We start from the raw sequence: 26,710 nt of genomic DNA on the forward strand, positions 1-26,710 counted from the left end.
TAGTATTTGTTATTGTTGCCTATTTGAAGAACCTGTATTTTCTTAAAATTTACTAATAATTTACAAATATTTTTGATTTGTCATTATTTCAAATTTTTTCATTACAGATGATCCCTTCAGTACTTAAAAGATAGTCACTATATTAAAAAAATGAGTGGAACATGTATAAAATGGTCTGAAAATTGGACTGTTAAATCCCCCAAATACACTGAACTTTAATCTAGCAGGAAAAGACAAAGTCTGGTTTTGAAAGCTGAGACTAGATATACTCAAATTAGTGAAGCTAGATAAATTCAAATTAATAAAAAAGTATGTATTTTCACTGTGAGAGTAAATATTAGTTATGACACATTATGTAGTGCTATGAAACATTTTCCTATTCTTGACTCTTCCTAAAATAGATGATGTTGTGTAAAGAGAAGCCATAGAGTTTTTGCCTAAATTACTGTTTGACCTCTATTAATGCAGAGGGCAGATTACATTGTTGTAATAGTCCTCTTGGCTCTAGAATCTGTGAATTTTTGAATCTAAAATGTTTCTCTTTTTTTTTCTGTTATTATTTTCTAATTGTGTGTTAACCTAATTCCTGAACCTTTATCTCTTGCTGAGGTTGTAGAGTTCTATCATCATGTTTTCTTATAGCCTTTGAATCACAAGTGTCCTCCCTCTCATGCCGTGATCAGTACTAGGTATAACATTTGATTAATGGCCTTGGAAGACTGTCTTGAAATTACATTGCAGAGTGGGATATTATAGCTAAATTGTCAAATCAGATCTGCAAAGGTATTTCTGCTTGAAATAGAGCACTTAAACTGGGAGAAAATACACAGCAGTTGTGTTTCTGAGAGAGAGTGAAAAAACACAAGAAGGACACCTTAAGAAAAGCTACTCTGGCAGGTATCTGTCTGTTTCTTGCAGTAAGTACTGAGAATTAGAATCACCTGTCTCTTAGATCTCTGTGCTTTGCCTGAAGGGGCAAAGGGATAAGAACTGGTATAAGCAGAGAAAGAGTGCTATACAAGTACTTACCTCTTTGCATGACAGTCTGGAAAATACGCTGACTATTAATAAGTCAAATATATATATCCACATCTTATAAAATTCTCATGGAAATTATTCACTACCAGTCATCAGATCTTGAAGGCTTTTACAAAGGAAAGTAGTATCACTAAATCCTGATGTACAATAGTGTAATGGAGATTAAAATATTATGAATAATCACTGAGGTAGAATTTGGTATGGACATTATTTTTTTGCTCTCATATAAGACAAGGCATTTCTGCAGGTGTATAGAAAGACTGGGGTCAACAAGCTGTAGACCTGACACATCCATGCTCCAGCAGGGGAGAGAATGTGTTTTGTGACCTGTGCTTTATTCAGTATGTGAGACAGGATATTAACAGTATCAGTTTGCTTCCTCACTTTTCTTTGTAAGCATTTGCATTATCTTCTCTCTCTCTTTTTCATTCCAGCACAAATAAAGATTATATTATTCACAGGTTTCCAGAATGATACTGTTGGATGGAAATGCCTAGTTCAGGTTGTTATTATTGCATTATATTGACATTCAAAACTGGTAACTTCTTTGTTTCTCCATTATTTCCCACAGGGTGCAGCTCTAATTAGAATGTTGGCTAACTTTATGGGTCACTCTGTGTTTCAAATGGGTTTACAAGTAAGTAAAGGCACTTCTGTCTTTTCTCTTTTCTCTTGATCTCTTTTTTCTTTTGAAGCTATATTTGTATCTGTTTGTGGAAATGTTTCTTCACTTCAGGACCATCTAAGGCACCACCACATCCCTAAACTGAATTTGATGGAAGATGCTGAGTAGTGTAACATACATTGCAGTGCCCTCAGTTTCACCTATATTTCTTGGTGTATGAAGTGATTGCACTCTAACTGGCACTTGGCTTTGTATCTGTTTTGTGTACATTGCCACATGGAAGCCATTTTATCCATGTGACAACTGTGTAAAGGACTAGCTGAGAAAGTAGCTATTTCTTTTCACCTACATTTGACTGCTGGTCTAACAAATAATATCAAGCTAACCAGAAAATACACGGCCCTAAAACTAATAATGCTTTTCAGATAAATACTTTTGCCATCCCTCCCTCCATAGCAAAATCCTTGAGCTTTATTTTCACCTTTGATGAGCATGGAGTGCTCTCTGCCTTAATGATGTTTTGAAAACTCACTCTGCCTTTTAAAAGAAATTTAAAGAGGTAACATTTCTATACAAAGAGAAAGAAATTCAACATGCTGATTACCAAGGATGAACTCTTTTCAGCAATAATTCACAAATGAGCATTTCGTAAACTATTTAAAAGCAAACAAGCCAAAGCATAAAAAACAATGCAACTCCCTCTATTCTATTGAAATCTGCTTGAGTAAATCATGTTACAGGCAGCTGTGATTGATGAATTATGTATGATGCAGCCTGCTACTTAGAAGTGTCCTTTAAAGTAAATTGATGTTCACCTGAAATACAATTATGCTAAGTTGGAAAGAGCAATCAATCTTATCTGTTCTTAGTAAGCTTTTCATTTTGAAATTTAAATAAACTACGTCTAGGATCAGGTCATTTTTTAACAGAATAATTCTACCTCTAACCAAAATAAATTGGAAGATAAAATATAAAACAAAAATTAAATGAATGCATTGGTCATGTCAGGGAGGTGTGTTCCATGGAAAAGCAATGAAAGGAAATTTGCTGGGGAAATACAGCTTTTTGGAGAGTTTACAGGACATCCAGGGTTTACGGCATAACTTACAGGACCCGGCTGGATCATTTTCTTAGTTGTAACACCAGGTCAGATCAGTTAGATAAATTTGTCATCCAGATGAGAAGTCTTTAAATCAAAAGTATCCTCTTAAAATCTTGTGTATGCCAGGGGGAAAACCCTCATCTCATTTAAGCCAGTAAGGCTTCTGTCCTTAGTCCAGCACAGTCCATATTCCAGCCAGAAACTTTTACCTGCACAGATCCATTCATAGAGAAATTCAGTAGCATTTTTTCTCAATGAAGTGTATCACTCAGGGAAGGAAAAGTTTTGATGCCTACATCTCAAACCCTGTTTTTCCGTTTTCTTCTATGTTTACCTGAGAAATAACAGGGTACAGGTTTTCCTGAAATAAACTGAGAAAAAAGATTCAGATCAAAGAGTAGCTATGCAGAGATTAATCATAATTCCCATAAGGTTGTAATGGAGCTCTGTTTTTTGATTTGAATGGTTTCCTAATATTTCTGTGTTCACTGGTTCTGCTCTAATTAGAAACTCTTCTGTTTGCTAATGAAAGTCTGCGAAATTCTTAAAATCTGAGTAGTGGAAGCTTTGGCATCAGTTAAATAGGAAGATGATGATTTTAACTAAAAATGGTTTGAAATCCAGATAGAGATTTTCCATGTGTATGTCTGCAAGTTGAACAAAATAAAACATAAACTTCATAAGCTTTTTCATAAGCTACAAATTGTACAGTTTGGAAATATCTGTCAATCATTTACTTTGGTGAACCTAACAAAATAGTGTTCCTGTATTGTACAATTGGGGGCTATAGTTTCACTAATGGTAAGGAAAACTGGAGGACTAGTTTACCCTTTCTGTTGTACATTGGTTTAGGCATTTTAGCTCATTAACTTGGTACCATCACTTGGGATGTAGCATTATGTTTCCTTGAATCCTGTTTTAACGTGGAATTCTAGTGTTCAACTAAATGGCCTTTCTTGAGGATAGCTTCAAAATGAAGTATTACTACTATTTATAAATCTCTTCAAATAACAAATACTCTGAAAGTGCACTTGATGGTTCTTTTTTCCTGTATTTTTTTAATGGCTTGCTGAATAACTGAGTTCTGAAAGACCTCTGCAGCCAGTTTTCCCAGAGAGAATGCTGTGGGAAATGATATCAAAGACTTTACTAAAGTCCAGGTAGACAAAATACACAGCCTTTCCCTCCACAAAGTTTGTCACCTTGTCACAGAAGGAGATCAGGTTGGTCAAACAGGACCTGACTTTCATACACACATGCTGAAGGGGCCTGATCCTGTGATTGTCCTGCACATGCTGTGTGATAGCCCTCAAGATGAGCTACCCTATGACCTTCCCTGTCACTGAGATCAGACTGACAGGCCTGTAATTCCCCAAATTCTTCTTTCAATCCTTCTTGTATGTAAATGTAATGTAATGTAATGGCCAGTCTTCGCGAACGAAGAACCGGGGAAGGTCTTTCCACCTTCCAGCCTGCGCATTGGATTTTTTAGGTGAGACACAGTGTGCGCGGAACTGAGCCCACCCTTTAATTCTGAGGTTCATCTGCCGGGGCCAAGCACGCTTGGACGGTGGCAGCGAGGTCCTCAGGACGTAGATGGATTGCCTTACAGGGCTAACGAGCTCCATCTGCCCGGGGAGTGGCCCCGACCGGGAATCGAACCTGGGTTTCTGCAGTGACAGTGCAGTGCCTTTAGCCCTAGACCACCAGGGGCTCCCCCTTCTTGTATATGAGTGTCACATTTGCTAACTTCCAGTTGTCTAGGACCTCCCTGGTTAGCCAGAGCTACTGGTACGTGATGGAAAGTGGCTTGGTAAGCACTTTTGCCAGCTCCCTCAGTACCTTTGCATGGATCCTGTCCAACCCTGTCGACTTTCACGTATCTAAGTGGTGTAGCAGATAACTCACTATTTTCCCTTAGGTGATTAGTGCTTTCAATTCTGCTCTCTGTCTGTCTTCCAGCTTGGGTGGCTGGGTACCCAAAGAACAGTTGGTCTTACTGAGAAAGACCAAGGAAAAGAAGGCATTAACTACCTCAGCCTTTTCCTTATTCTTTGTCTCTATGTTTTTCCCCCTATCCATCAAAGTATGGAGATTGTCTTTAGCTCTCCTTTTGTTCTATATTTATATAAACATTTTTTATTGTATTTTACAGAGGCAGCTAGGTTAAGTTCTACTTGGGCTTTGGCCCTTCTATTTTTCTGCCTGCATAAGCTCTCAACATCCTTGTAGCCCTCCTGAGTTGCTTGCCTCTTTTTCCAAAGGTCATAAACTCTCTTTTTTCATCCAAGCTTCAGACAAAGCTCTCTGTGCAGCCAGGCTGGTGGTCTTCCCTTATTGCCCATCTTTCAGCACATAGGGATGGCCTACTCTGGCACCTTGAGGATTTCTTTCTTTCCTAGACTCTTTTACCTTTCAGGACTGCCTGCCAAGGGGATCTCTTAACCGATGTCGTAAATAGGCCAAGGTGACAGTTCTACTTCCACCTCTCCTTACTTCTCCAAGAATTGAAAACTCTATCATTTCATAATCACTGTGCCCAAGATGTTCTCCAGTTATCATATCACCTGCCAGTCTTTCTCTGTTCACAAACAAGAGATCCAGCAGGAAAAATTTTCTAGTTGGCTTATTCACCAGCTCTGTCAGGAAGTTATCTTCCACACACTCTAGGAACCTCCTATACTGTTACCACTCCGCTGTATTATATTTCCAGCATTAATATTGTTTCAGTTCTTTTTAGTGTATTAGCTATGTCCTTAAGTGTTTAATAGGTGATAAAAAAGAATTATCTTGTTGTTTTATTAAACTAGCATAAACCAAAATGAGTAGCCCTTTGTCTTTGCATTGTTTGTGGTTTCATCAAAATCAAGGTATGATTTGTCATCTTATTAAGAGCTACAGAATTAGAGCTTTTATATAAGGAAAACTTCAACAGGTGTGGTAATCTTTGGGTTAGGGAAAGGAAAAGATAAGGTTTAGAGGAAAAAATTAAGTAGGATTGCTACCTTTTTTGTTCACTTCCTCTTTTATTCTTAATCTAATTAGTGCTGTCACCTGGCAGGTGGACTTTTTGAAGAGCAGATCGAGATAGCTTGGGGTGAAAAATCCCTTATAGTCACAGAAAAGAATCATGTTAAAAAGAAAAGTTGATGAAGGAGAATGGAGCTCTTTGGTGAATATACTTTGACATATGATCTGAAGCAAAAGTACGAAAGTGCTCATGATCCATAACAGTTCAGCAAACTGTTCTGTTGAGGAGTCTCTAAGAAAGTAAAATTGTGGTAGAGATGCTCAGTTTTACAGATAGATGTCTTTAGAGAGATTCATATCTGTCAAGAATAACTGCCCTGTTCCTATCATGGTAAATATACTGTGGAAAGGCATTTGATTGTAATGTGGAATTTCTACAATAAAGCTGCAGCCAAGAGACTCTAGTGAAGGTATGATTTGCAGGAAGCCTTCAAAGACATGATGTCTTGAATCATATGACATTTTCAAACAGAAGATTTAATAAGAAACAGACAAAACATTCTCCCTGTTTTCCTGATAGCACTCCATAGACAGAACCAAAGGCTGTAATGAATAATTGAATGACAGTAGTAGCCATAGCTGGTAACACTTGCACACAAGAAAGTCACAGCTATTATTTTTGTAGAAAATATCTAATAAATCTTTCTTATTCCCCAGGAAAATTCAAGAAGTTCACATCACAATGCTGGTACTCTTCTTACAAAATAACGTTGCTTTTCAGTCAAAAAGCCATTAATCAGGTGAGACAGTGGTTAGAGTATGAAGAGGCTTGGTCAGCACCGCTTGCTCTGATTATGTTTCTGAACTGCATAGATTGATACAGGAAGAAGCCATAGGTTGGCCTTATCATTCAGTCATCACTCAGGGTGGTAATGTGCAATATGATACTAGATTTGTGTGAGATTTTCTTCTGTATTCTATTACAATTCTGTGCGCTTGAAATAGATGGTTGCTTACATGACTGGTGTCACTGTATTACGCTTTTGGGAAGGTTTTACTGCTTTATGACATTGCACTTCTTCAAGTGGTTTGTTTTTTTGTGTTTTTTTTTTCATATTAAATATAGAGAGAAGAACCAGTAATTTGAAGGTCTGGTGGTTAGATATGTTTAAAGAGGCACCTCCGGCTCTGTAATGAGATATTTCTGCACTGGTTTATTCAAATGTTCTTTTATTTGGTTTGATTGTTTTGGAGACTCATCTCTATTACTACGTTTGTCAACACTGCATTTCATTTGCTATGTGGCAGCTCATTGATCACATAGATCTGTATCCTTTTGAACTTCACTTGCTGCTATGTATGTGTTCATCACTCACTCTGATTTAGTGCATCATCAGCAGTTTGAATTAGTTACTGTAGGAATCTCTGCTTCTGTGATGAATTAACTGCTTTTGTACTTCAGGCTCCACATTGTACGTTTGGAAGAAGAATTTCCATATGGTGCTTTGGATATATGCTGTCTTTTTTGGTGCTGTAGAGTGGCAACTGTATTGAAATAAATTGGTCAGCCTTTTGCAGGAGCTGTCTGGGGAAGTGTGACATGCAGGCTGTTAAATACGGCAAGGTTCAGATTTCAATCACTTTTTATTATCATATTGTTCACTATTTAGACTTTCTTTCATCCACACTGCTTAGTATTTCCTGTGTTTTAGACACCTACAATGTGCATGTCTGTGTTCTGTTTGAATTGTGAATTTGAATAGTCACTGAATGAAACTTTTGAGGTGTAAAAGAACTCTCTAATGTGCTATTTTTAATACTGTTTGCTGCTTCTGTCCAAGTCTAGTGGTACATTAAATATATTCACCTATTTCCATGGTATAACCTATATACCATAATCTATTTTTTACACAGTATATTAAACAGTGTACCCATTTTATTATACCTGTTTATTGTATATTTATTACCAATTCGCAGTAGTTAGCTGTATGCTGTTTCAAAGAGATATCATTTAAGGTATCTTTCAAGAGTTTTCTGTAAAAGCAAACGAACAAAAAATTAGGCACCTTGAGATCAGGGTTAGTGAAGCAATGAGCTGTGATGCTACCCTCAGATCAACAATGCACATGGAAATACCTGGAGTCTTCCTTTGCTCAGTGGGAGAATGTAACTTTTGCCACCAGGCAGGAATATCTTTACAGCTCGAGCACCTCTGGTGTTGCAGCTGGTGCAGTTACTAGATGTTGAATAAAGTACTTTTCAGCTGATTTATCTTATTTAGAAGAGAACAGAGCGTATGACCTCAGTGAAAATCAGAGTATCACCATGGACGTTCTGGTTATTAACTGTCCTTAAGTTAGTTTCAGCTAATCCCTTTATATTTTAAACTGTCTCACTTCTACGAACAGTTGTCAAGAAGAGAACTTGAGCACAATAAAAGTAGGACTTCAGAGATCATGGGAAATCTCATAGGAGCTGACATCACTGTTTTCTAAACTGCATGTCATAGAAGATTGTTAACATCTTTTGCCTTTTCTGGCCCCTCAGCATTTCTTATGTTTCTAATTTACACCACTCTTGATTTTAGTTAACATTTGTTAAAGGAATTCAGTGTTATGGACTGAATTCCTGTAGCTTTTCCCACCTTGACTTATATAGGCCACTAAAAGACAGTAGGTCAGTCTCTTGTGTAAGAAATTTCTATGAGTTTCAGTGTCACAATACTTTTTTCTTTTAAAGTTATTGAAGATGTGTAGCATGCTAAGGGCCAGACTTCGATATCACTCCAAAAATGGAAGTTCTGCTTCTAGCTCTGAGAGTATATAGCAAAATTCTACTGTTTAAAGGAAAAATATGATTGAAGGTGCATAATTTAAATGTACAGTTATTGAGAAATGCTAAGGTTAATTTTATCTTTCCATGCTTTTCTTTTTTGTGTGCACCTTAGCCAGGATTTTTAATTATGCAAGTGCCCAGTGTTTTCTACACAGGACGGTGTCTTATTCAGTTCACAAGGTAGACCATCCTAGCTGAATTGTCCTTCTGTTCAATAGTTTCATAGCTGCTACATAAAATTTTCTTAAATGTCATCGAATGTGGTATCAGAGAGCATCACCAACAGTTAATGAACAGAAGACATAAACCTCATAAGGAGGGAAGGCGTGGTCCTAGCCTCATTTTGTAAATGGAGATCTACACGTGCCAAAATTTAAGTTAAAATTTACACAGGTGGGGCATGTACAATACTCCCATGTGTCTTAGTACTTATGGATCGTAAGAGTTTACGTGTTCAAAGCACAGCTTCCACTGGCTTCATTGTCAACTGTGAGCACACAGCGTGGCTACAGCTCAACCTGCAGAGGCACCAAGGTGGGCCTCCAGGAAATATTGATGATTCAGTTAACATCACTTTATATAAAGTGGAGTGCCTGTACATTTTAGGGGAAATTGGACCGATGTGAGTAAAATGAAAAAGATCCATGAAATTTGGATATCTATTTTGAAACACAAGAAGAATGTTCTGTTAAAGTATTTAGCATTATAAACCATTTCAGGTATTCAGAACGGACCTCATATCAGGTTCAGTCACAGAGTTCAGCTCTGCTAGAAGTCAGACCACAGTGTTTTCCTAAAATGTGTTTTTTACCTAGTGTGCAAGAAGCCAATCCACGGACAAAGTTGAGGTATTTGATTTATCCACAGTTCTACAGTTTATCTATTATCTAATTGGAAGTTGAACATCAACAGGAATGAATGTAATGCACCCACAAGTAAAGCAGCCATCATGAGTGCTGGTGGTTTTTGCCCTGTATAACGTAAGTGCTGTGCAAAGGCAGCTTTTTAGCAGAATATTCCTATTTGGTTATATTAACTCCTTTCCATTCTTTCTGATCTGCTGTGTGTTTCTGGAGCATTTGGAGCAGGCAATTTTCCTCCCCAACTATCAGGGATTACCAAGAGAAGGGAGATATGGGTTCTTTGCTTTCTGCTTCGGGGCCAGGATCTCTCTCTGAACTTAAGCAGGTTTGAGCTGTTGGTGCAGAAAGAGAGACTCTGTAGCTGCTTGAATTACCTAAAATTGATCAGTGCTATGAAAAATCATGTTCCTGAAACAAGCTCACTTTCCTTCTGACCTTTAGAGCTATGCTTCAGTGAATGGGGACAGCAGAGCTTTTCAAAGGAAACAGTGACAAAAAAAAGGGTAAAATTTGATATTTTTCAATACTGCCTGGTGTTGACTGAAATTATGGAGAAGAATTCAATCTCAGGTAGACTTTTTGAAAGTAGGATTTCAGCTCAAACAGCTACACTTTGGCCATATTGGAGGTCCCAGCAGGGAGAGTTATAGAGAGTGGTAATGGTAGGTGCTGCTGAACCTCAAAGCCAGTGGTGTCCCCAGTGCCCGTGTTCAGAGCAAGGTTACAGATGGCATTGCTTTCGTGAGGAGGAAGTCATGATGCTCTTCAGCTAGGATAAAATTGTTGTGTTGCTAAAGCTTCTAACAAAAAGAAAAACAATTAGTATACACACTATGTATAAACAAAGTTTGTTTTCTCAGAACAGGATTGCCTTTTAGGGCACTGTTAGAATCAATCATACTATCATCAGATACTGCAGAGGTGTGCCTCCAGTGAGCTTCTATTCTGTTGTATGTGAAATCCAGTTTCGACTATTTTCTCCTTCATTTTTATTATAGGAATTATTAAGAATAAGAATGATAGGTATGAATCCTCAGATAATGCCAGCAGGCTGAGCAGCTATTTAAGAAAATGTTTTCCTTTGGAATAAAATTATACTGTTTTCCTGGTAGGAGCTCAGTGCTAACCTTGCCTCTGTTGCTATGAGCTCAGTGGACTTCACAGGGCACTGGAAGTAACGCATTTTGTGTGCAATTCTGCCACTCTTATGCAATCAGAATTTCCATTAGCTCTTCAGAAGTCAGTGGGGATATTTTCAGCCCAAGTATTCCAGGATTGAACTCCTACTTAACACATAATACACATCAGAAAAGAAATAAATCTACTTCAGCAAAGTCAGAGCTTCACTCTTTCCACTTCCCTATCTGTTATTCACTGTTACTATACAAATGTTGCAGGTCATTATGATCTAGATACAGTGACACGCAAATCATACTACAAAAAGTTTTCTCAGTGGATTTATAGTGACCTTTTCATAGTAAGTAGCACTAATTTATTTCGAAGTCTGGGGCTTCTGTAGAGAAAAGTATTACAGAAAAGTATAACAGAGAATTTTTGCCTGCTTAGCAATACCTGAGCATGGTTCAAGCTAAAGCAGAGAAATGAGCTGCCAAACTGTCACAATTAGCAGGTGCCATCCAAAAGTCTCTGGAAAACATTCCATCACTTTTTTTTGTGCACTAAGAATAGGTTTATTGAGCAACTTGTGGTTTTAGGTTGAAGTGTATTATACAACCAAACAAGGCAGAACTAAAAATGAATGTACAAATCCAGCCAAATATATGCAGTTCAATTTCAGAGACTGCTTTATTTCTGTAAGATTTGTCCTTAGCTCAGTTGTTTAGTACTACTACCAAATAATACGTCAAATACATTTTCTTTAAAGCCAAGCTTAACATATTAGCAGGTGTCTCACTGCACAGCAGACACCATCAGACTCTGCTATGCACTAACTCTTCAGTCCTTCTAATTGTTCCCTTTAGACTTTGCTTGCAAACTGCTTTGCCACCAGACTTCAGCTGCTGTTACTATGTTTAAAATGGAACCTCCTCCCTTTCATGTTAGTAGCTGAAAGGTGAAGCTGAATTATACAAGGGAAATAAACCTCTCAATTTAATATGTCTGGTATTATAATAAGGATTCTCAGCAAAGCAGGATATATTTTAAAGCAGCTGGAAGTTTGCCTGAATACAAATTTTGAATCTGTTTTAGAGATCCTGTTCAGATTGGTTTCATTGATTTGCACTGCAGAAGATTATTAATTGCAACATCGAGTTCCGTGCAGTCATTTGAAGTCTTCTTTTGTTGGAATTAAAATGACATAGCCATGTTAATTTCAGTTGGCTTACTTCTGATTTACAGTACTGGTCTCTTATCAACAAGAAGTGGATAGAGCAAAGAAAACAATCACATTGGTTTAATGATGGCTCTTGTCTCCTTTCTCTTACTAGTTTCTCCCTGTGGATGGAACAGGGCACAGATCCTCTCTGGATCCTCTACATGAATACTATACTTCCAATACTATGGATGAGATACTCTCAAAATCGCCCTAATTCTTCTCCTACCGAAGTCAGTGTTAAAAATCTCATTCACCCATATAATGCCAGAAATTTAATTTCTGCTGATCTTACTATTTTTAGAGCAAATGGGAGTATCATGAATTACAAAAGAAAAAGGACAAAGTAAAATACTATAATTATGTGACCAATTCAGCATCATTGGCTCCGGAGAAAATTAAGATTTATTTCCATGTCTGGTTCCAGTTCACACTTCCTGATTAGTAGTTTTAGCTTGCTGTTTAGATATAATGATTTAATTGCAGATATGACATGTTGACAGTGGATATTTTCCAGTTACTGCTGATTGTGAGCATTATATCACTGCTGTGTGTGAAAAAAGTCTAAAATACTTTTTGAAAATAAAGGGCTGGAATTTCATCTGGTGTGCAGTGATAGGATTCCACTGAATTCCCTCCCTAAGATTTTGAGTGTTGACTGAGATAGTAGCCCCAAGAGAAGGCAAAACATGGATGAAGTGAATTCTTGCATGATGACTCTGAAGTATGTTGTACGCCTCTCAGGCTTTTCTTAAGTTCTCTTTACCTATTTGTGAGTTTGAACTAGAAGATAGCTAAGAAGTTCCTGATAGTGACCATTTTAAACAGGGTTGCACGAAAATTTATTCAAAGCAGAAGGAAGTAGGAATTGTAGTTGGATAAGTTAAACATCATTGTAGCTCCATGTGAGCACTTTCAAAACAGAATTTGGGTGTTATTTCTCTTTCTTTGATTCATGATAGTGTCTCATTTTGACTTGAAGTTTCTGAGTTTAGTATACTTCAATTCTGAATGCAGTGTCCATACATAAGTTTTAATAAAGGTTAACTAATTCATTGTGAAAATTAGCTTATTGATGAGAAAACACCATCTACCGTTACTTAGACATTTGAAAAGAACATTTATTCATCGCTTTTAGAAAAATGCACTTCAAAATAAAATTTTTATTGCCCTTAAATGTGATACATTGATATCTTTCTCTTAGCTGTCTTCTGAAATCATAATACTTAGCCCATACTTGGACAGTACTCTGGCTTAGGAAACCACCATTCTGTTTTCTTCAGTTCTGCCTCCAGCTGCTCGTTCCCATCCATGCATGGCCCTCCAGCATCACTTCAATTGTACCAGTGGAAGAGTTTGTAGTCCTCCTTGGTAAAGGAAGGAAAAATGTCCTTAGCACAGAATGTTAGCTTTACTTCCTATACAGGTCGTTTCAGAGGCCTATTTTGCAAAGTAGCATCACAAACAGGGGGATGGGGCCAAGCAGCATCAGAGGTTGTGCAAAGTACTTAGTCTGGCTGTACCACCGAAATATCATCAAACTGTAGCTCTAGGAAGATACGGGAGTGTATTTGGTGCTGTGTCTGTATAGAACACAGATGTGATAATTTTAGTACTAGATAAGGCCTATCTACATAGTCATGTTTACTATCTTCAGGCGTGACTTTATACTCCTTGTGTGCTTGCTGTTTCAATATCGTTTTGATGCTGTTTTTTGTTATTGTAGGTTGAAATGCTTTTCTAGTTAGTTTAATTCATAGCTTCTGAATAATTTTTTTGTAGTAGGAACACATTTTATTGCAATAGTAGAAGTATAGGAAGAGTATCAACATTTTTGATCCTCTGGTAGAACTCTGGCAGAAGTATTTTCTATGACTCTAGTGTATTCTGTAGGTGGGCAGTTTTTACAAGACTGCCTGGAAACAGTTTTGAGCACTTTTAGTAAAACTGTGTAGAAAAGTGAACCACTTGTTTGGCTTACTTGACCTGGAAAAATCTGTTTCCAAGGTTTTTCTTAGCTGGCGTTGCAGCAGTGCTTTGATAAGTGGTCTGATCACAGGTGTTTTTTCACCTTTTGGAGGTAGCTCTGCAGCTTGACTCACTGGTACAAATTAATTCTTGACACAAATAGAGTTAACCCCCACCTAATTTGCCTTACACAGTGTTTACCATGACCAATAAGGTGAATTTACCTACTCTTTATTTATATTACCTAGTCCTTGCCTAACTGCCCAGCAGGGAGAGTGATCACTTCTCTTCCTTAAGGCAGTTTCTCAAGGGTTAGTCTGTTGTACAGCTGAAAAATACTGCTAGTCAACAACCTAGTTGACTATTTTAGTTTATCTATTCAGTAGTCTTCTTCTCTTATGGGAATATTCACTGCTTTGTAGCTTGCTGGTAGCACTTTGCCACTGATTCTCACTCCTCCTTGTTTGTCACTCACCTTTGCAAACATATGCAGTATCTTCCTCCCTCTGACCCTTGCCCAAACTTTTTTATTTGAATGTTAGACTATGTCAAAGTAATATGCAATAGCAGCTTTGCTGTTAGTAGTGTGAAGGAAGGGAGTAAAAAGGTGGCATATTATAGTTGGTGAGTCAGCATCTGTCAGATAGTGTGTGGTGGCTTAAGATTAAGTATACAAATTTCTAGAAAAACAAACATACTGGATTTGATACCAGGAGCCTTAGAGCCTGATTTCCACCTGAACTAAATGGGTTTTTTTGTAGCTTGAAATCTTCAGTGATATACAGCAGTCATGTATAAAACCATTCAACAAGAACATATTGTTGGCTGAAGGGAGGAAGATGTGCACCAAGGAGAAGAAATAACACAAAGGGGAGGTAGAGGCAAGTCAGCTGTTTCCTGAGTCCTGAGAAAGGAGGAACATAGCCACAAGAATTGGAGCCACAAGAATTTGAGCCTTTTTCCTCACTCATGTAGATAGTGGGATTTCCCACTTATCTTTAGGAGAAGAATTAAGTTATTCAATGCCCATCTCTTTCAGGTCTCAGCATCACTCATGAAAGTCAGGACAGGAGCTGTTTCTTCAGCCAACCAATCAACTTTATGCAGATTGACTGAGAAAGGAGTTTGGTCCTAGAACTGATATTTCAGTTCTTAGTTATAGATCTAAATTCTCCCCTGAAAGTAAGATGCATGCTTGGAGGCTTATTCCCTCTTTACACCTGTTTAACCTCTTGACATTTATCAGTCACTACCTTTTATTAATTGTGCGCATTATCATATTTAGATGGTGGGGAGGTTAATTTTTTTAAAACAAATTAATACTGTAAACGTATGAAAGACTTTTTCCATTTAAATAATCTCCTTTCCTTAAAAAAATCAAATGCAATAAAAAACCTGCAAGCTCAATCAATACAGCATTACTTAAAACATCTTTGAAAATTCTTTAGCACTTTTCACTGTATTTGTATGACTGTTCAAGCTATCTGCTTCAGATTTTAAGTAATAATTTCAAAAGCATTGAACCTTTTAATTTTTGGGGGGCATTAAGATTACTTTTTGACAACTACAGTCTAAATATTTTGGGATTTCTTAAAAGAGTTTATGTTTTGGTTGGGCAGTAAATGTACTTCGTTTTCATGGTGTGACAGATTCAGGATATTTATTTATTTGTTTGCTTTTTGTTTGATGTTAGGAATTGCTAAAACATATGTTAGAAAACTGCATTGTCTGATAAATTTTTTTATTGATAGAGGTGAATGGATCATATTCCAGTATTTGTTTTGGCAAAGAGTGGCTTCATATTTTAATGACAAGAAGTTAGGAAGAATATTACAAGAGGATGCTTACTGAAGATGTAAACCCAAATGATAATTTTTTGTGTGTGTTTGATTAATTTTCATGTTGAGTGACACTGCACTAGGGTCTTTGTACTTTCTCCATGACAAAAAAAAATAAATGAAGGCAGCATTACAGTGAAGGAGAAAGGAAGAGTTGTAGAAGAGCACTCTTGAATCTTAAATTGTTAAGATTTTCATGCTATCTTTTGTGCTTACACACATTGTAGGGTTATAGCTGAAAGAAAGGTGGCTAATGTGTATCTTCATGCTCCAGCATGCTCCAGTTGATGGAACAGCTTTTGTAGGTGATAGACTTGCAAGTTTATGATGGGAAGCAGCCTTGCAGCCAGATGGTTTTGGGCATATGTGTTTATAAATAAGTAGCTTTAAGTCACTTTGCCTCCTTTGGAGCTGTGCTGAACGCAGCTTACATTCAGACAGCTGTTTTTTCAGTGTCATTCTCCTTTCCTGTTCTCTGGCTTGCATTTCTCTTCTGTTTGTTTTGTTTTTTTCTACTGAATGTACGGGCAAAGGGGTGGTTAATACTCCTGCCCTGGAGAATTACTGTGAATGAGAGCATATATTCTACCTCTTTGCAAGCTACTTAAGACTTAGATATGGGTCTCCAGGAGGAAAAAGGAATTATATTCCTGCTTGTTCCATCCTCAGAACAGACAAGCAGGGTGTGTGTACATCTTTGGCTCCTGTTTTACTACTTCCTGATATGTATTGGATGCTGATATATGTAAGCCTTTTATCTTCTTTTTTAAGTTGAGTCCTGTCCATGGGAGATACTTCAAGAAGGTTAATAATCTGGTAATGAAAGTTCAGGCTGATCATAGAAACCCGAGCTATCTTTGGAGTCAGCAGCTGGGGAGGTGGTAACAAAGTGGAACTTTGCAGCAGAGCTGGGGGTGGTTGGGTCTGGCAGTGTTCAGTATAAAACCAAGCTCTTGGAGGGAGCCACATTCAATGCAGATCTGTAAAAGCATGTATGGCTAGGGGAGAGTGAAGTAGGGAACAGTAATGCACGATGTCTTTTAGTGCCAGAACTAGGAAGCAGCAGACAGACAGGTGTTTGAAACAGGAACCTTGACACAACAGATCACCAAAAGCAAAAATGCTTTTTCATAAGATGTCACAAATGCTAAACATTTATATAGGTTCAGAACCAGTCAAATTCACGGAAGATAACAATTAAATACAAGGATACTAGTCTGATCAGGACTTCTTGTGCCATGAAGTGCTGGATGATGGAAGAGCATTCTAGAGGGGTACCGCTGTATGAATTGCCAGCATATAAAGGGTATAAATACCCTTTCTGGGTGCCTGCTTCTGGTTATTGTTGAAAACAGGATATATAAGGATGTTTGATGGGACCTGCTTCAGAAGCCTTTTGCTCTTCTGCCTGTAGAAAGTGCACTAAGATTTGGGATTGCATTGTAGATTTACTATTGAAAGCCTATTTTGATGCATTGTGTCACTTAGGACCGCTTTTTGTGTAGTATGCTTTTGATAACACTCCTAGTTTGATGCTATATTTAAGGTCTTGATGCAATTTTCATAAAATAATGAAAAAATTGATGAGTACCAGTATGGTGCCAGGACTGTACTTGGATCATGTGTTTCTCATTGTCTTTTCTTATTTCATTGTAAAGGTTAGGATTCCTTTTGTTTTCCTTTGTGAGATAAACAGGTTAGATTGGAGTATAATAATTTTTTAACTGACTGACAAGCCACATATAAACCTATCAATCTGTGCATTGGGAGGAAAAAAACCAAATGAAACAAAACCCAAAAGAAAAGGGTGAAAGTATTTAATCTCTTTGCAGTCTTCCTGAAAGCAAAACATAAAAATCAAATAAAATGTTCAATGGTAGATTGGTAAGCATGGAGTCCTCAAGTATTCCACCCATTTTATTTTGCTCTGTAATGATTCTGAAAGTATCTCTCAGAAGAAACAATATATGCAGCATTTTCTTGTACTGCTTAGAATGCGGATTGTATATTTGTTGTTATTTATTTACCTTGTCCCACTTTTGTTTATTCCTATTTTAGCTTTCTAATTTGCAGTTCAACTTCTTTAGCTTTGGAAGTTATTAAATATTGCACTGTGCCTTAAATGATTCTGTATTTTTAGACAAAATGGAAGCACCTAGTGCTATAGATGCAGACTGTATAATATTGTCTTTTTTCTGAGTTAGGCTCATGACATTAAGACTTGGCACTGCATTTACAGAGTCAGTGTTCTCATTTAGCCTTCCTAGTCTGCGATTAAATGGGAGTTGCTGCTTGTCTTACTATGAGTTGGCTGACAAAAGCTAAATCTGTCACAGGTGCTGCAATTTGTGTATAAGAAAATTTGTTTTCCAAACACTAATTATTCCCAAAGTATCTTACTTCACACAAAGCATAGATAACACAGTCAGCAAATTTGTCCCAGTTTTATCATTGTGCTGTAAATTAGGATTTGTCTTCTAGGGTTTGTAAAGTGAAGATGGTAGAAATTCAAATGCAGGAGAACCAATTGATTTACAACATCTGATGTGTTTTTGCACTTAATTCTTCCAATCAAAATGCTTGAAATGCATGTTGTTCAAATAATCACTGCTGAATTTCACTTCTGTAACTAAATGAGCTGTTGTCTAGGGACATAGAATAGTGGGAAACAACAGTGTTGTCTCTTGAGAAGTCATTTAAAATAAGAAGTATTTTATACCTGACAGACCTAGACCTAAGCTGGTCATAGGCTTAAACTATTAATTTGGGAAATTACTTTAATATGATGGAAGCTTATCATGAATTATCTTTCTGGTTGTTATGGGAGAAGAATGGACCCTCAGTTATTGAAACTGTGGTGGAATAACAGAAAGCATTCAGTTTATACTCTCCTCATACAGACTCTGAGTCATGTATGGAGTGAAAACATACATGTAGGTGCCTGTGCACAAGCACTGAGTTGGTTTTCTGTCACCTGTCCTCCACTGCTCCATGTCGTGGTGAGTCTTTGTGATAGCCCGTTACAGCCCCAGTTGCCCGTATGGTGTATTTTGACACTGAAGGGCCAGGATCTCCCTAGATAGGAGTTTGTAGTTCAGATAGATAGGCTATTCAGTTAAATCTTTTGTAATGAATCCAACTGTCATCTGAGTGAGGAAATTTTTGACACTAAATGCATAATGACCTTCTAAAATAGCAATCAGAACTGAGTTTCAGCAGCTTCTCCTTTGATTGCTGAGAATTACCTAGGAATCGCTTCTAAGGTTAGACATCTGTCTTAAATATATATTCAAAATATTTAGTTTATAGATTGACCTACACAGAAAAGGAAGAGCATTGAATATTGTAAATGAAATTTTTAGCAAAAATTTTTGCATTGCAAACTAGCTTAAGAAACTGTTTATTTATTCCCTTAGGATGAACATATTGTATATTTCTAGATTTCTAACAAATGCAAACATTGATGTGATTTAACTTCTAATAGCAGTGATTCACAGCTCTAGTTGTTTGACTTGTGTATAATAATACTGATTTGTGTTTTTATTTTATTTCTATAGGACTATTTAACCATTCACAAGTATGGCAATGCAGCCAGAAATGATCTCTGGAATACATTGTCAAAGGTAAAATGCTTTAATCTATTGCACTAAGGGATAAGCAGGAATTTACTGTGCTATTTTTCTTGTTGAGGTTAGGAGCGAATAATGCATATTGAGATCTTCACACCCCAGAACAAATACTAAAATGGATGCCAAGAAATTCCATTTGAGTTAACCTAGTAGCAGCATTAAAATATGTTTTTGGCAGCATTTCTGTTCTTTGTTACGTTAAAATATATTTTTTTGCAAGTGCTATGTCACTGATGTGTAGCGAAAGATACTTCATGGAATCTGCTGTCGTTGACTTCAGTGGCAGCACGCTAAAGCCCATAAGCTGCAAAAGGCTTGTCTTGTGTTTCTAGAGCCTGGTCTGGGGATTTATAAGGAAAGAGTATAAGTTTCATAAAGTGAGCCAAGCATGTCTGAATTTCTTCCCTATCGGGCTAGTCTGAGCTGGTCTGGGTCTTCTCCAGGAATAAAGACAGAGTACAAGGCAATGTGGAGTACAATCTGGGAGTTTTGGTGCAAGTACCAACCCAAGCCATACAGAACATGGAAATCTAGTTGTAACTATAGACACCAAAGCTAGATTTCAGCTGGAGGTCAAGACATCTGCATTTATCTAGACAAGCGGGTATATACATTTAAACTAGGTGTCCAATCTCCAGTGTTCTCAGTGAGTCTTCAGTTGCCCATTTATAGACTTCTAGCGGTGTTTCCCTTAGTTTATCCTGCCTGACTTCCAGCTGCCACACGATATAAGCACGTCGATTGTAGGTACATCAGTTTTGAAAGAGTGTGTTGAGTATTTTAGGACATTTCATTTGACACTTGGTGAATAGGAAAAACTGGAGTCCCAGAAATCCAGTCAATACAGTCAGCTCAGCATAGAGAGCCATTCAGTTGACTGGCCATTACACGACTATTTTATGAAGAGCCTGAACCTCTGACTGTTGACTAGGGCCTTGAGATAGTTGCTCAAGTAAATGCAACTATGGCCAGATAAGATGCTGTAGGATGTTTAAGACATTCAGGTGTGTTTAAACAATTTAAAAGAAGATATATGGACAAATCTGTGCTCTTCTGAAGTGGCAGGAAAAGGTCAAATGACATTAGCCACCTACATGTGGGCAACTGAACCAAGTCCTATGTCTGTACTGACTGCTAATGAGTTAAGACATGTAATATATAGTCAGGCTTTTAAATCTACGTCTTAATCTAAAGCTGAATAACACTGCAAAAGTCTTTCTTGTTTCTCACCTGGTGCTTTTCTCTGTTAAAGCCTTTGGGACAGTTCTGGGTGATGGAAGGTCAGAGGGATGTATGTAGTCTTAAAAGAGCAGTGGAACACACAGCTAATAAAGTAGAACAAAAATGAAACTGTATTTTGGTCCATAACCACTATGGCTATACTGTATGCTCACGTCTGTTGTTACAGCTGATTCCGTTTGCCTCAGCTGTAAATGCATTTGTTGCCAGCCACTTTGTTCCTAATGCATTACAATTGTAACTTCAGTTCTGAAGACATCTTCTGCTTGTATTCATCAGAGGTTGCTCAGTCTGTGATCTTGGACTGTGTTTGACAGCTAGGAACATTTCCGCCACTGAAGAACAAATGATGCCTGTCATTCTCCTCATGCCAAGTCTCATCTCCCATGAGACTTGGTAGTATCTTTTTGTGTTTCAGATGAAAATGCACTTGTAAAACAGCATTTTTATTGACATATGGAATCAAATATGAACGCATTAATTCTCCATGTGTTATGACAGGTGCAGTTTATGAAGCAGCAGGGAATACATAGCTTCACTGTGGACATAAGGGACAATATTTTCAAATAACTACTCATTTAATTTTCAAAACAGAGGAGCTCTGTTAATTTAGAGCCCTTCAAATGTGCCTTATTGGAGGTGCCCTAGATCAACTAACACTTTTTTAACCTTAGCTGGTCAAGAATATATTTTGGAGACAGCCACCCAGTATTTCTGTGGCTGTTTTTAAAATCCTGTAAAGAAGGTTATTTCTTCTGTTAGAGCAAAAGTGCCTGAGTGATGTGGGAAACATGATTTTCTGACTGTCACTCTCCTCTCTGTTAAGCTTACTCAACATTTGTTTTTAAGAAATACAGAGGCTTTTGGTTATGTAGTGTATGTATTGGGTGTACACGTGTGTGTGTATCTGCACACACATATGATCGTTATTTCAACCTCCAAAACTAGTTATGATCTCAGGGACAGAAAAAAAAAAAACCCACACCAAAAAACCCCCAGTTTTTTGTGTTGGATGATGATACTACTTCAATGTACTGAAATTCAGTATACTGAAACTTTTCTTTTTCCTTCAAGGCTTTAAAAAGGGTTGGAAAATCGGTAAATATCCAAGAAGTAATGGATCAATGGACACTACAGATGGGTTATCCTGTTATCACTATCTTGGGAAATGAAACTACAGACAACATCATAGTCATCTCCCAAGAGCGTTTTGTTTATGACAGTGATGCTAAACCCAAGGATCCTTCCCGTGGAGACAACAGGTACTTATACTTCTCAATATCTTTCAAGAAGCTGTAATAGTTTAACTAAGTGCTGTATGTGAAGATGGCTCTTTAGAAATCTGAGCTTTTCTTGGTATCAATAGCATGTGGTGACTCTTCTGTTTGAACTGTAAAGTTGAGGCTACTTAAAGATGAGGCTAGTTAAAAGAATTGAAAAAAAATTCCCGTTTGCATCCTGACAGTTCTCTGTGACAGTGTCTTACATCACACATCTGTTTCCTCTCCTTTTCTTTTGATTTTGTCACACTCCATGAAGGTAATTTGGAATGTGGCTGTAAGGTCTGATACTTCTTTTTAACAAATTTTTTGGAGTGAACCTCTCCATGCTAATACATTGAGTAGACAGATGTAAGTGTGTGTCAAATACGTACTTTGCTTGACTTGGGAAGCAGTCAGGAGCTAAACTGGACCTCTCTACAAGGCAGGGGTTTCCAACTGTTTCATTTTTGAAGCCAGCTGAACTGGTCCTATGGGAACTGTAACACTGGCTGAAATCTGCATCTTTGCCTCTACCCTTTTTCCACTTGTATTGTTTTGTTCCTGCTCCCAGCTGACTCCACAAACTTCCTTCATTCCAGAGACAAGTTGACATTCCTGGCTGATCCCGGAGAATCCTCATTATTTAAAGCAGTTTTGGCATTGTATTTTAAGGCCGGAATATAGAGCTGATGCTAGAGAATTACAAGATAGCCTTTGAAGTTTCTGTGTTGACCTATTTCATTGGCGGGAAAGAGGGCACACTGTCAAGCTGAAATACTCCAGTGTTTGCCCAGTAGATTTAAATTATTAAAATTTAATATGAAATTTTGGTTGACATGTCTGGAGCTTGTAGAGTATTCCTGTTGAGGAAGGCCTAAAATTATAGTTACGTTTATTGGAAAGTGTTAAGAAGTTCATTATCCTTTCTTAGAACATGAATATTATGGAACTCAAAAATTATGTAAATAGTTGTTTTTCTGGCTGTATTGGAGCAACCTAAGAGGATATTAAACATCTGTTTGAGTTCTGGGCTGAAATTATTTCCTTTGTGAAAAAGAGATAAAACAACTGAAGGTGGAGCGTTGGAAGTGTTCATGACTCACTGTTCAGTGCAGCAGGAGAGAGATTCTCCCTTATTCACTTGAAACTTTCTTTTGTGCAAGTGTATATACAAGTAATGTAATGTGAGTGGATTTTACTACTTAGAAGAACAGAGATTATTAGTTCTTTAATTGACTAAAACCGATATGTTAAGCCTTTTAAGTATTATAGAGACTTTCTTGAATAAATTTTCTAGATATTCAGTATTGATGCTGTATTTCATGTGTAAAGACTACTGGGTGTGTAAATGATATCAGGAGTGATGTGGTGGGTTGACCTGGCTGAATACCAAGTGCCCACCAAAGCTGCTCTATCACTCCCCTTCTCAGCTGAGCTGAGAAAGACTCATGGATCAAGATAAGCAGAGGGAGAGATCACTCACCAGTTACTGTCACAGGCAAAACAGACTTGACTTGGGGGGAAAAAAAATTATTGCCAATCAAATCAGAGAAGGGTACTTTATAAATAAAATGAAGTATTAAAATGCATTCCCCCCAGCCCTTCCTCTTTCCAGGCTTAACTTCACTCCTGATTTTCTCTACCTCCTTACCCCCAGCAGTGCAGGGGAATGGGAATGGGACCTGCAGTCAGTTCATCACTCATTGTCTCTGCTGCTCCTTCCTCCTCAAGTGAAGGGCTTGTGACACTCTTCCCCTGCTTCAGCATGTGATCCCTCCCATGGGAGACAGTCCTCCATGAACTTCTCCAACATGAGGCTTTCCCATGACCTGCAGTACTTCACAAACTGCTCCAGCATGGATCCCTCTCAGAGGATACAGTCCTTCAGGATCACACTACTCCAGCATGGATTCCTTGTGGAGTCACAAGTCCTATCAGCAAACCTAGTCCCGTGTGGGGTCTTTCTCCAGGGGGGTCACAGGTCCTACCAGGAGCCTACTCTAGCTTGAGCTTCCCATGAGGCACAATCTCCTTTGGGCACCCACCTGCTCCAGCGCAGGGTCCCCTACAGGCTGCAAGTGGATCTCTGCTCCACTGTGGACCTCTGTGGACTGTGGGGGCACAGCTGTCTCACCATGGCCCACACCATGAGCTGCAGGGGAACCTCTGCTCTGGCACCTGAAGCACTTCCTCCCACTCCTTCACCATTGACCTTGGTGTCTGCAGGGCTGTTCCTCTCACATATTCTCCTTTCTCTAACTACTCTTTCCCATGTTATCCCAGAAGCACTACCACTGACACTTATGTGCTTGACTTTGGCCAACACTGGGTTGATCTCGGAGCTGGCTGGCACTGGCTCTGTTGGACATGGGGCAAGCTTCTGGCAGCTTCTCACAGAAGCCACTCCTGTAACACTCCTGCTACCAAAACCTTGCCATGCTAATCCAGTACGGGTGAGAATTAGACATAGTTTTATTTTCATACGTCATTATTCATCATATGACATTTATAATGTCATATTTTTATACGACATTAGCTCATAATTTAAACTGTATCTTGTGATATGTGGAACAGCAGTATTCTACACCAGCAGGGCAAGTTCTGCTGGATTTCTTAGGAGATTTTGTCGACAGATTTTATCACAACTTTTATTTCTAAATATTGGAAATAAGATTTAGTGCTGCAGAAAACACAAAGAAAGATATCAGCATGAGCCCTGCCAAGAATTTAGTGTCCTAACAGGCAGTCCAGTACATATGTGTATCTTCTTTGGCAAGTCTCTTTGCCCTTCTTTTCCCTCTTTGGATTTGTTTTTCTCTATGCTTCCATGTCATTTTAACCACAAATGGGAAGGCCCTTGCCCAAGGAAAGCTTTGTAGATGGATTGTTTACTCCAGCCAATTAGAAGACAAAGTTAATTTGAAAGTCATGTTATGTAAGTATAAATACAAAAGAACAGGAGCCATATACATTTAGCAAAAGGTGAAACTTACCTATGCCATGCACCTTTCAAAAAACATCTATCAACTTACAATAAAGTCTTATGGCTTAGTTATAAATTGGTGCCTGGAGTGTTATAACACTGACCATGCAATTTGTTCGTGCACTGCCCACAGGAACATGTGGCTAGATATGCTCAATGGCTCTGTGCCATTAATGTCCTGTCATATTGACATATTAATAAAAAGCAAGACCGACATACTGAATATAAACCTAATCTTTTATCCAGCAATGACCTAGGTATTTTTCAGGGTTTTTTTTGGTGATATCTTTTTTTTTTTCCCCCCACTGGAGAAGTCACTGTTCCTTCAGTTACTGTGAAAGCAGTAGACGGGGAAAATCACATTACTGTGTGACCATCTGATAATTCATGATGCATTACTTTACCTTAGTTTTTAATATTGAAAGAGCTGAACTTTGTATGACATGATACAGCTTTTCTACAGGTACACCAAGAGGGGTGATAACTGAAATGGAAAGAGCACATTGAGGGACATTAAGCACTATTAGGTTTGCTGATGTCTGATGATGAGATATATATATCTATCTATATATCTATATATATCTCATCAGCATGCAGTCTTTGGAGGTGTTACATATCAGTGGCCTAATTCACAATCCAATAAAGCTGGTACTTATCTCCCGTGAATGACCCATGAATTTAGGCGTTATACGCATGGCTTCCTGGGGAGCCATAGTAGGCACTATAAATAGTGGGGAGCAAATGTTGTTTATGCCACATTTGAGGTCATGGTGCTGCAGGGCAGGCAACATTGGCTTCCTTAGGGAAGTTTATCTATGGAATAATTTTGATGATCATTTTAAACACCATAAAGAGTAGAACTGCAGAAAACACAGAAAAATGTACAGGTCCAGGCCTTTCCAGGAGTTTATCATCTAAACAGACAATACAGTATGCACTGGAAGGCTCCAGGGAAGGCTCTTAAAGCATCCATCTGCCATATAGTCTTTAGTTATCCAGAGGTGGGGCTGTAGTTTGATATGGCACAGCAATAAATGTCAATTCTATTGCCTTCAAAATGATGAGGAGTTTAAATTTCTGGTTCAGATGCTCTCTAGGCAAATTTAACTTTGCCTTACTGTAGAAAGAGTCACTTTAGAGTAGATCTTTCAGATGTATCTTCTGCATAAGAAATGTAAATAAAGAGTCAACCATTCAGAACCATTCCAGTTTTATAAAATGTCTGTACTTTTCTTTATGCTGTGTATTTATGCAGCAATTAACTGTTAAAAATGAAAGTGAAGCTGCATATTTAATTTTTCTCTCTGAAACTGTATAGAGGAATACAGAAGCAGCAAGCAGATTTTTCTAACTGATAAATGGTAAAAGTTGTTTATACCTTCTGCAGTGGTTGATGCCTAGTCTATTGTTGTAAGTATCTTTAATTCTTCTACAGAAGAGAATGATTACATATAGTTGATTTTCCAGTCTCAGGTATATTTGGGCTCCATGTCTTTATACCTGCAAAAAACTGTGTTTCAAGAGCCATACGTATATAAACTGTGATTTAATTCTGTGCATAGAATCGACTGTAGGGCATGCTAAGCTCTATTATTTGGCCTGAAATTATAGAAGGTATACAATTTCACTTCTTTGTAAACTGTAGACAGATTTTGCTTGACACACATTCACATGATCCATAGTTGTTTTTTTATGAGAAAATAAAACTAACAGTGATGACACTGTTTTTAGAAACGTCATTCCTTAGAATGGCCAAAATCACCAGCTTTGATTTGAATGTCAAAGTGTATGGTTGGTACAATGCTTCGGTAGAAATTTCAACTTATACTAGCAAAACTTTAAAACTCCTGTAATAACTGTGTAATTCATATTCTGCTCCCATATAACAATCCCTTATTTAAGCATAGGTTTGGTCCTGGACTTCTGTATACCCCTGTGAGAATGGATTATGCCCTTACATTATAAGGCTACACTGGAGAAGGTGATATTACATCTGACAGGGTTCACTGGGTTTCCCTGCTGA

At 37.9% G+C, this 26,710-nt stretch overlaps 1 protein-coding gene across 1 annotated transcript in view; it reads left to right on the plus strand.

Moving 5' to 3' along the window:
- The window catches only part of TRHDE (thyrotropin releasing hormone degrading enzyme), a 201,032-nt gene that overhangs the window by 116,068 nt on the left and 58,254 nt on the right, over positions 1-26,710 (plus strand). The window contains exons 7-9 of the mRNA XM_027889092.1: positions 1,610-1,675; positions 19,132-19,197; positions 21,517-21,704. Coding sequence (XP_027744893.1) covers positions 1,610-1,675; positions 19,132-19,197; positions 21,517-21,704 — 320 coding nt within the window. The remainder of the gene's footprint in view (positions 1-1,609; positions 1,676-19,131; positions 19,198-21,516; positions 21,705-26,710) is intronic.

Source organism: Empidonax traillii, unplaced genomic scaffold (genome assembly GCF_003031625.1).
Source record: "Empidonax traillii isolate 1590-97213 ecotype Southwest subspecies unplaced genomic scaffold, ASM303162v1 scaffold252:size1141739, whole genome shotgun sequence".
NCBI lineage: Eukaryota > Metazoa > Chordata > Aves > Passeriformes > Tyrannidae > Empidonax > Empidonax traillii.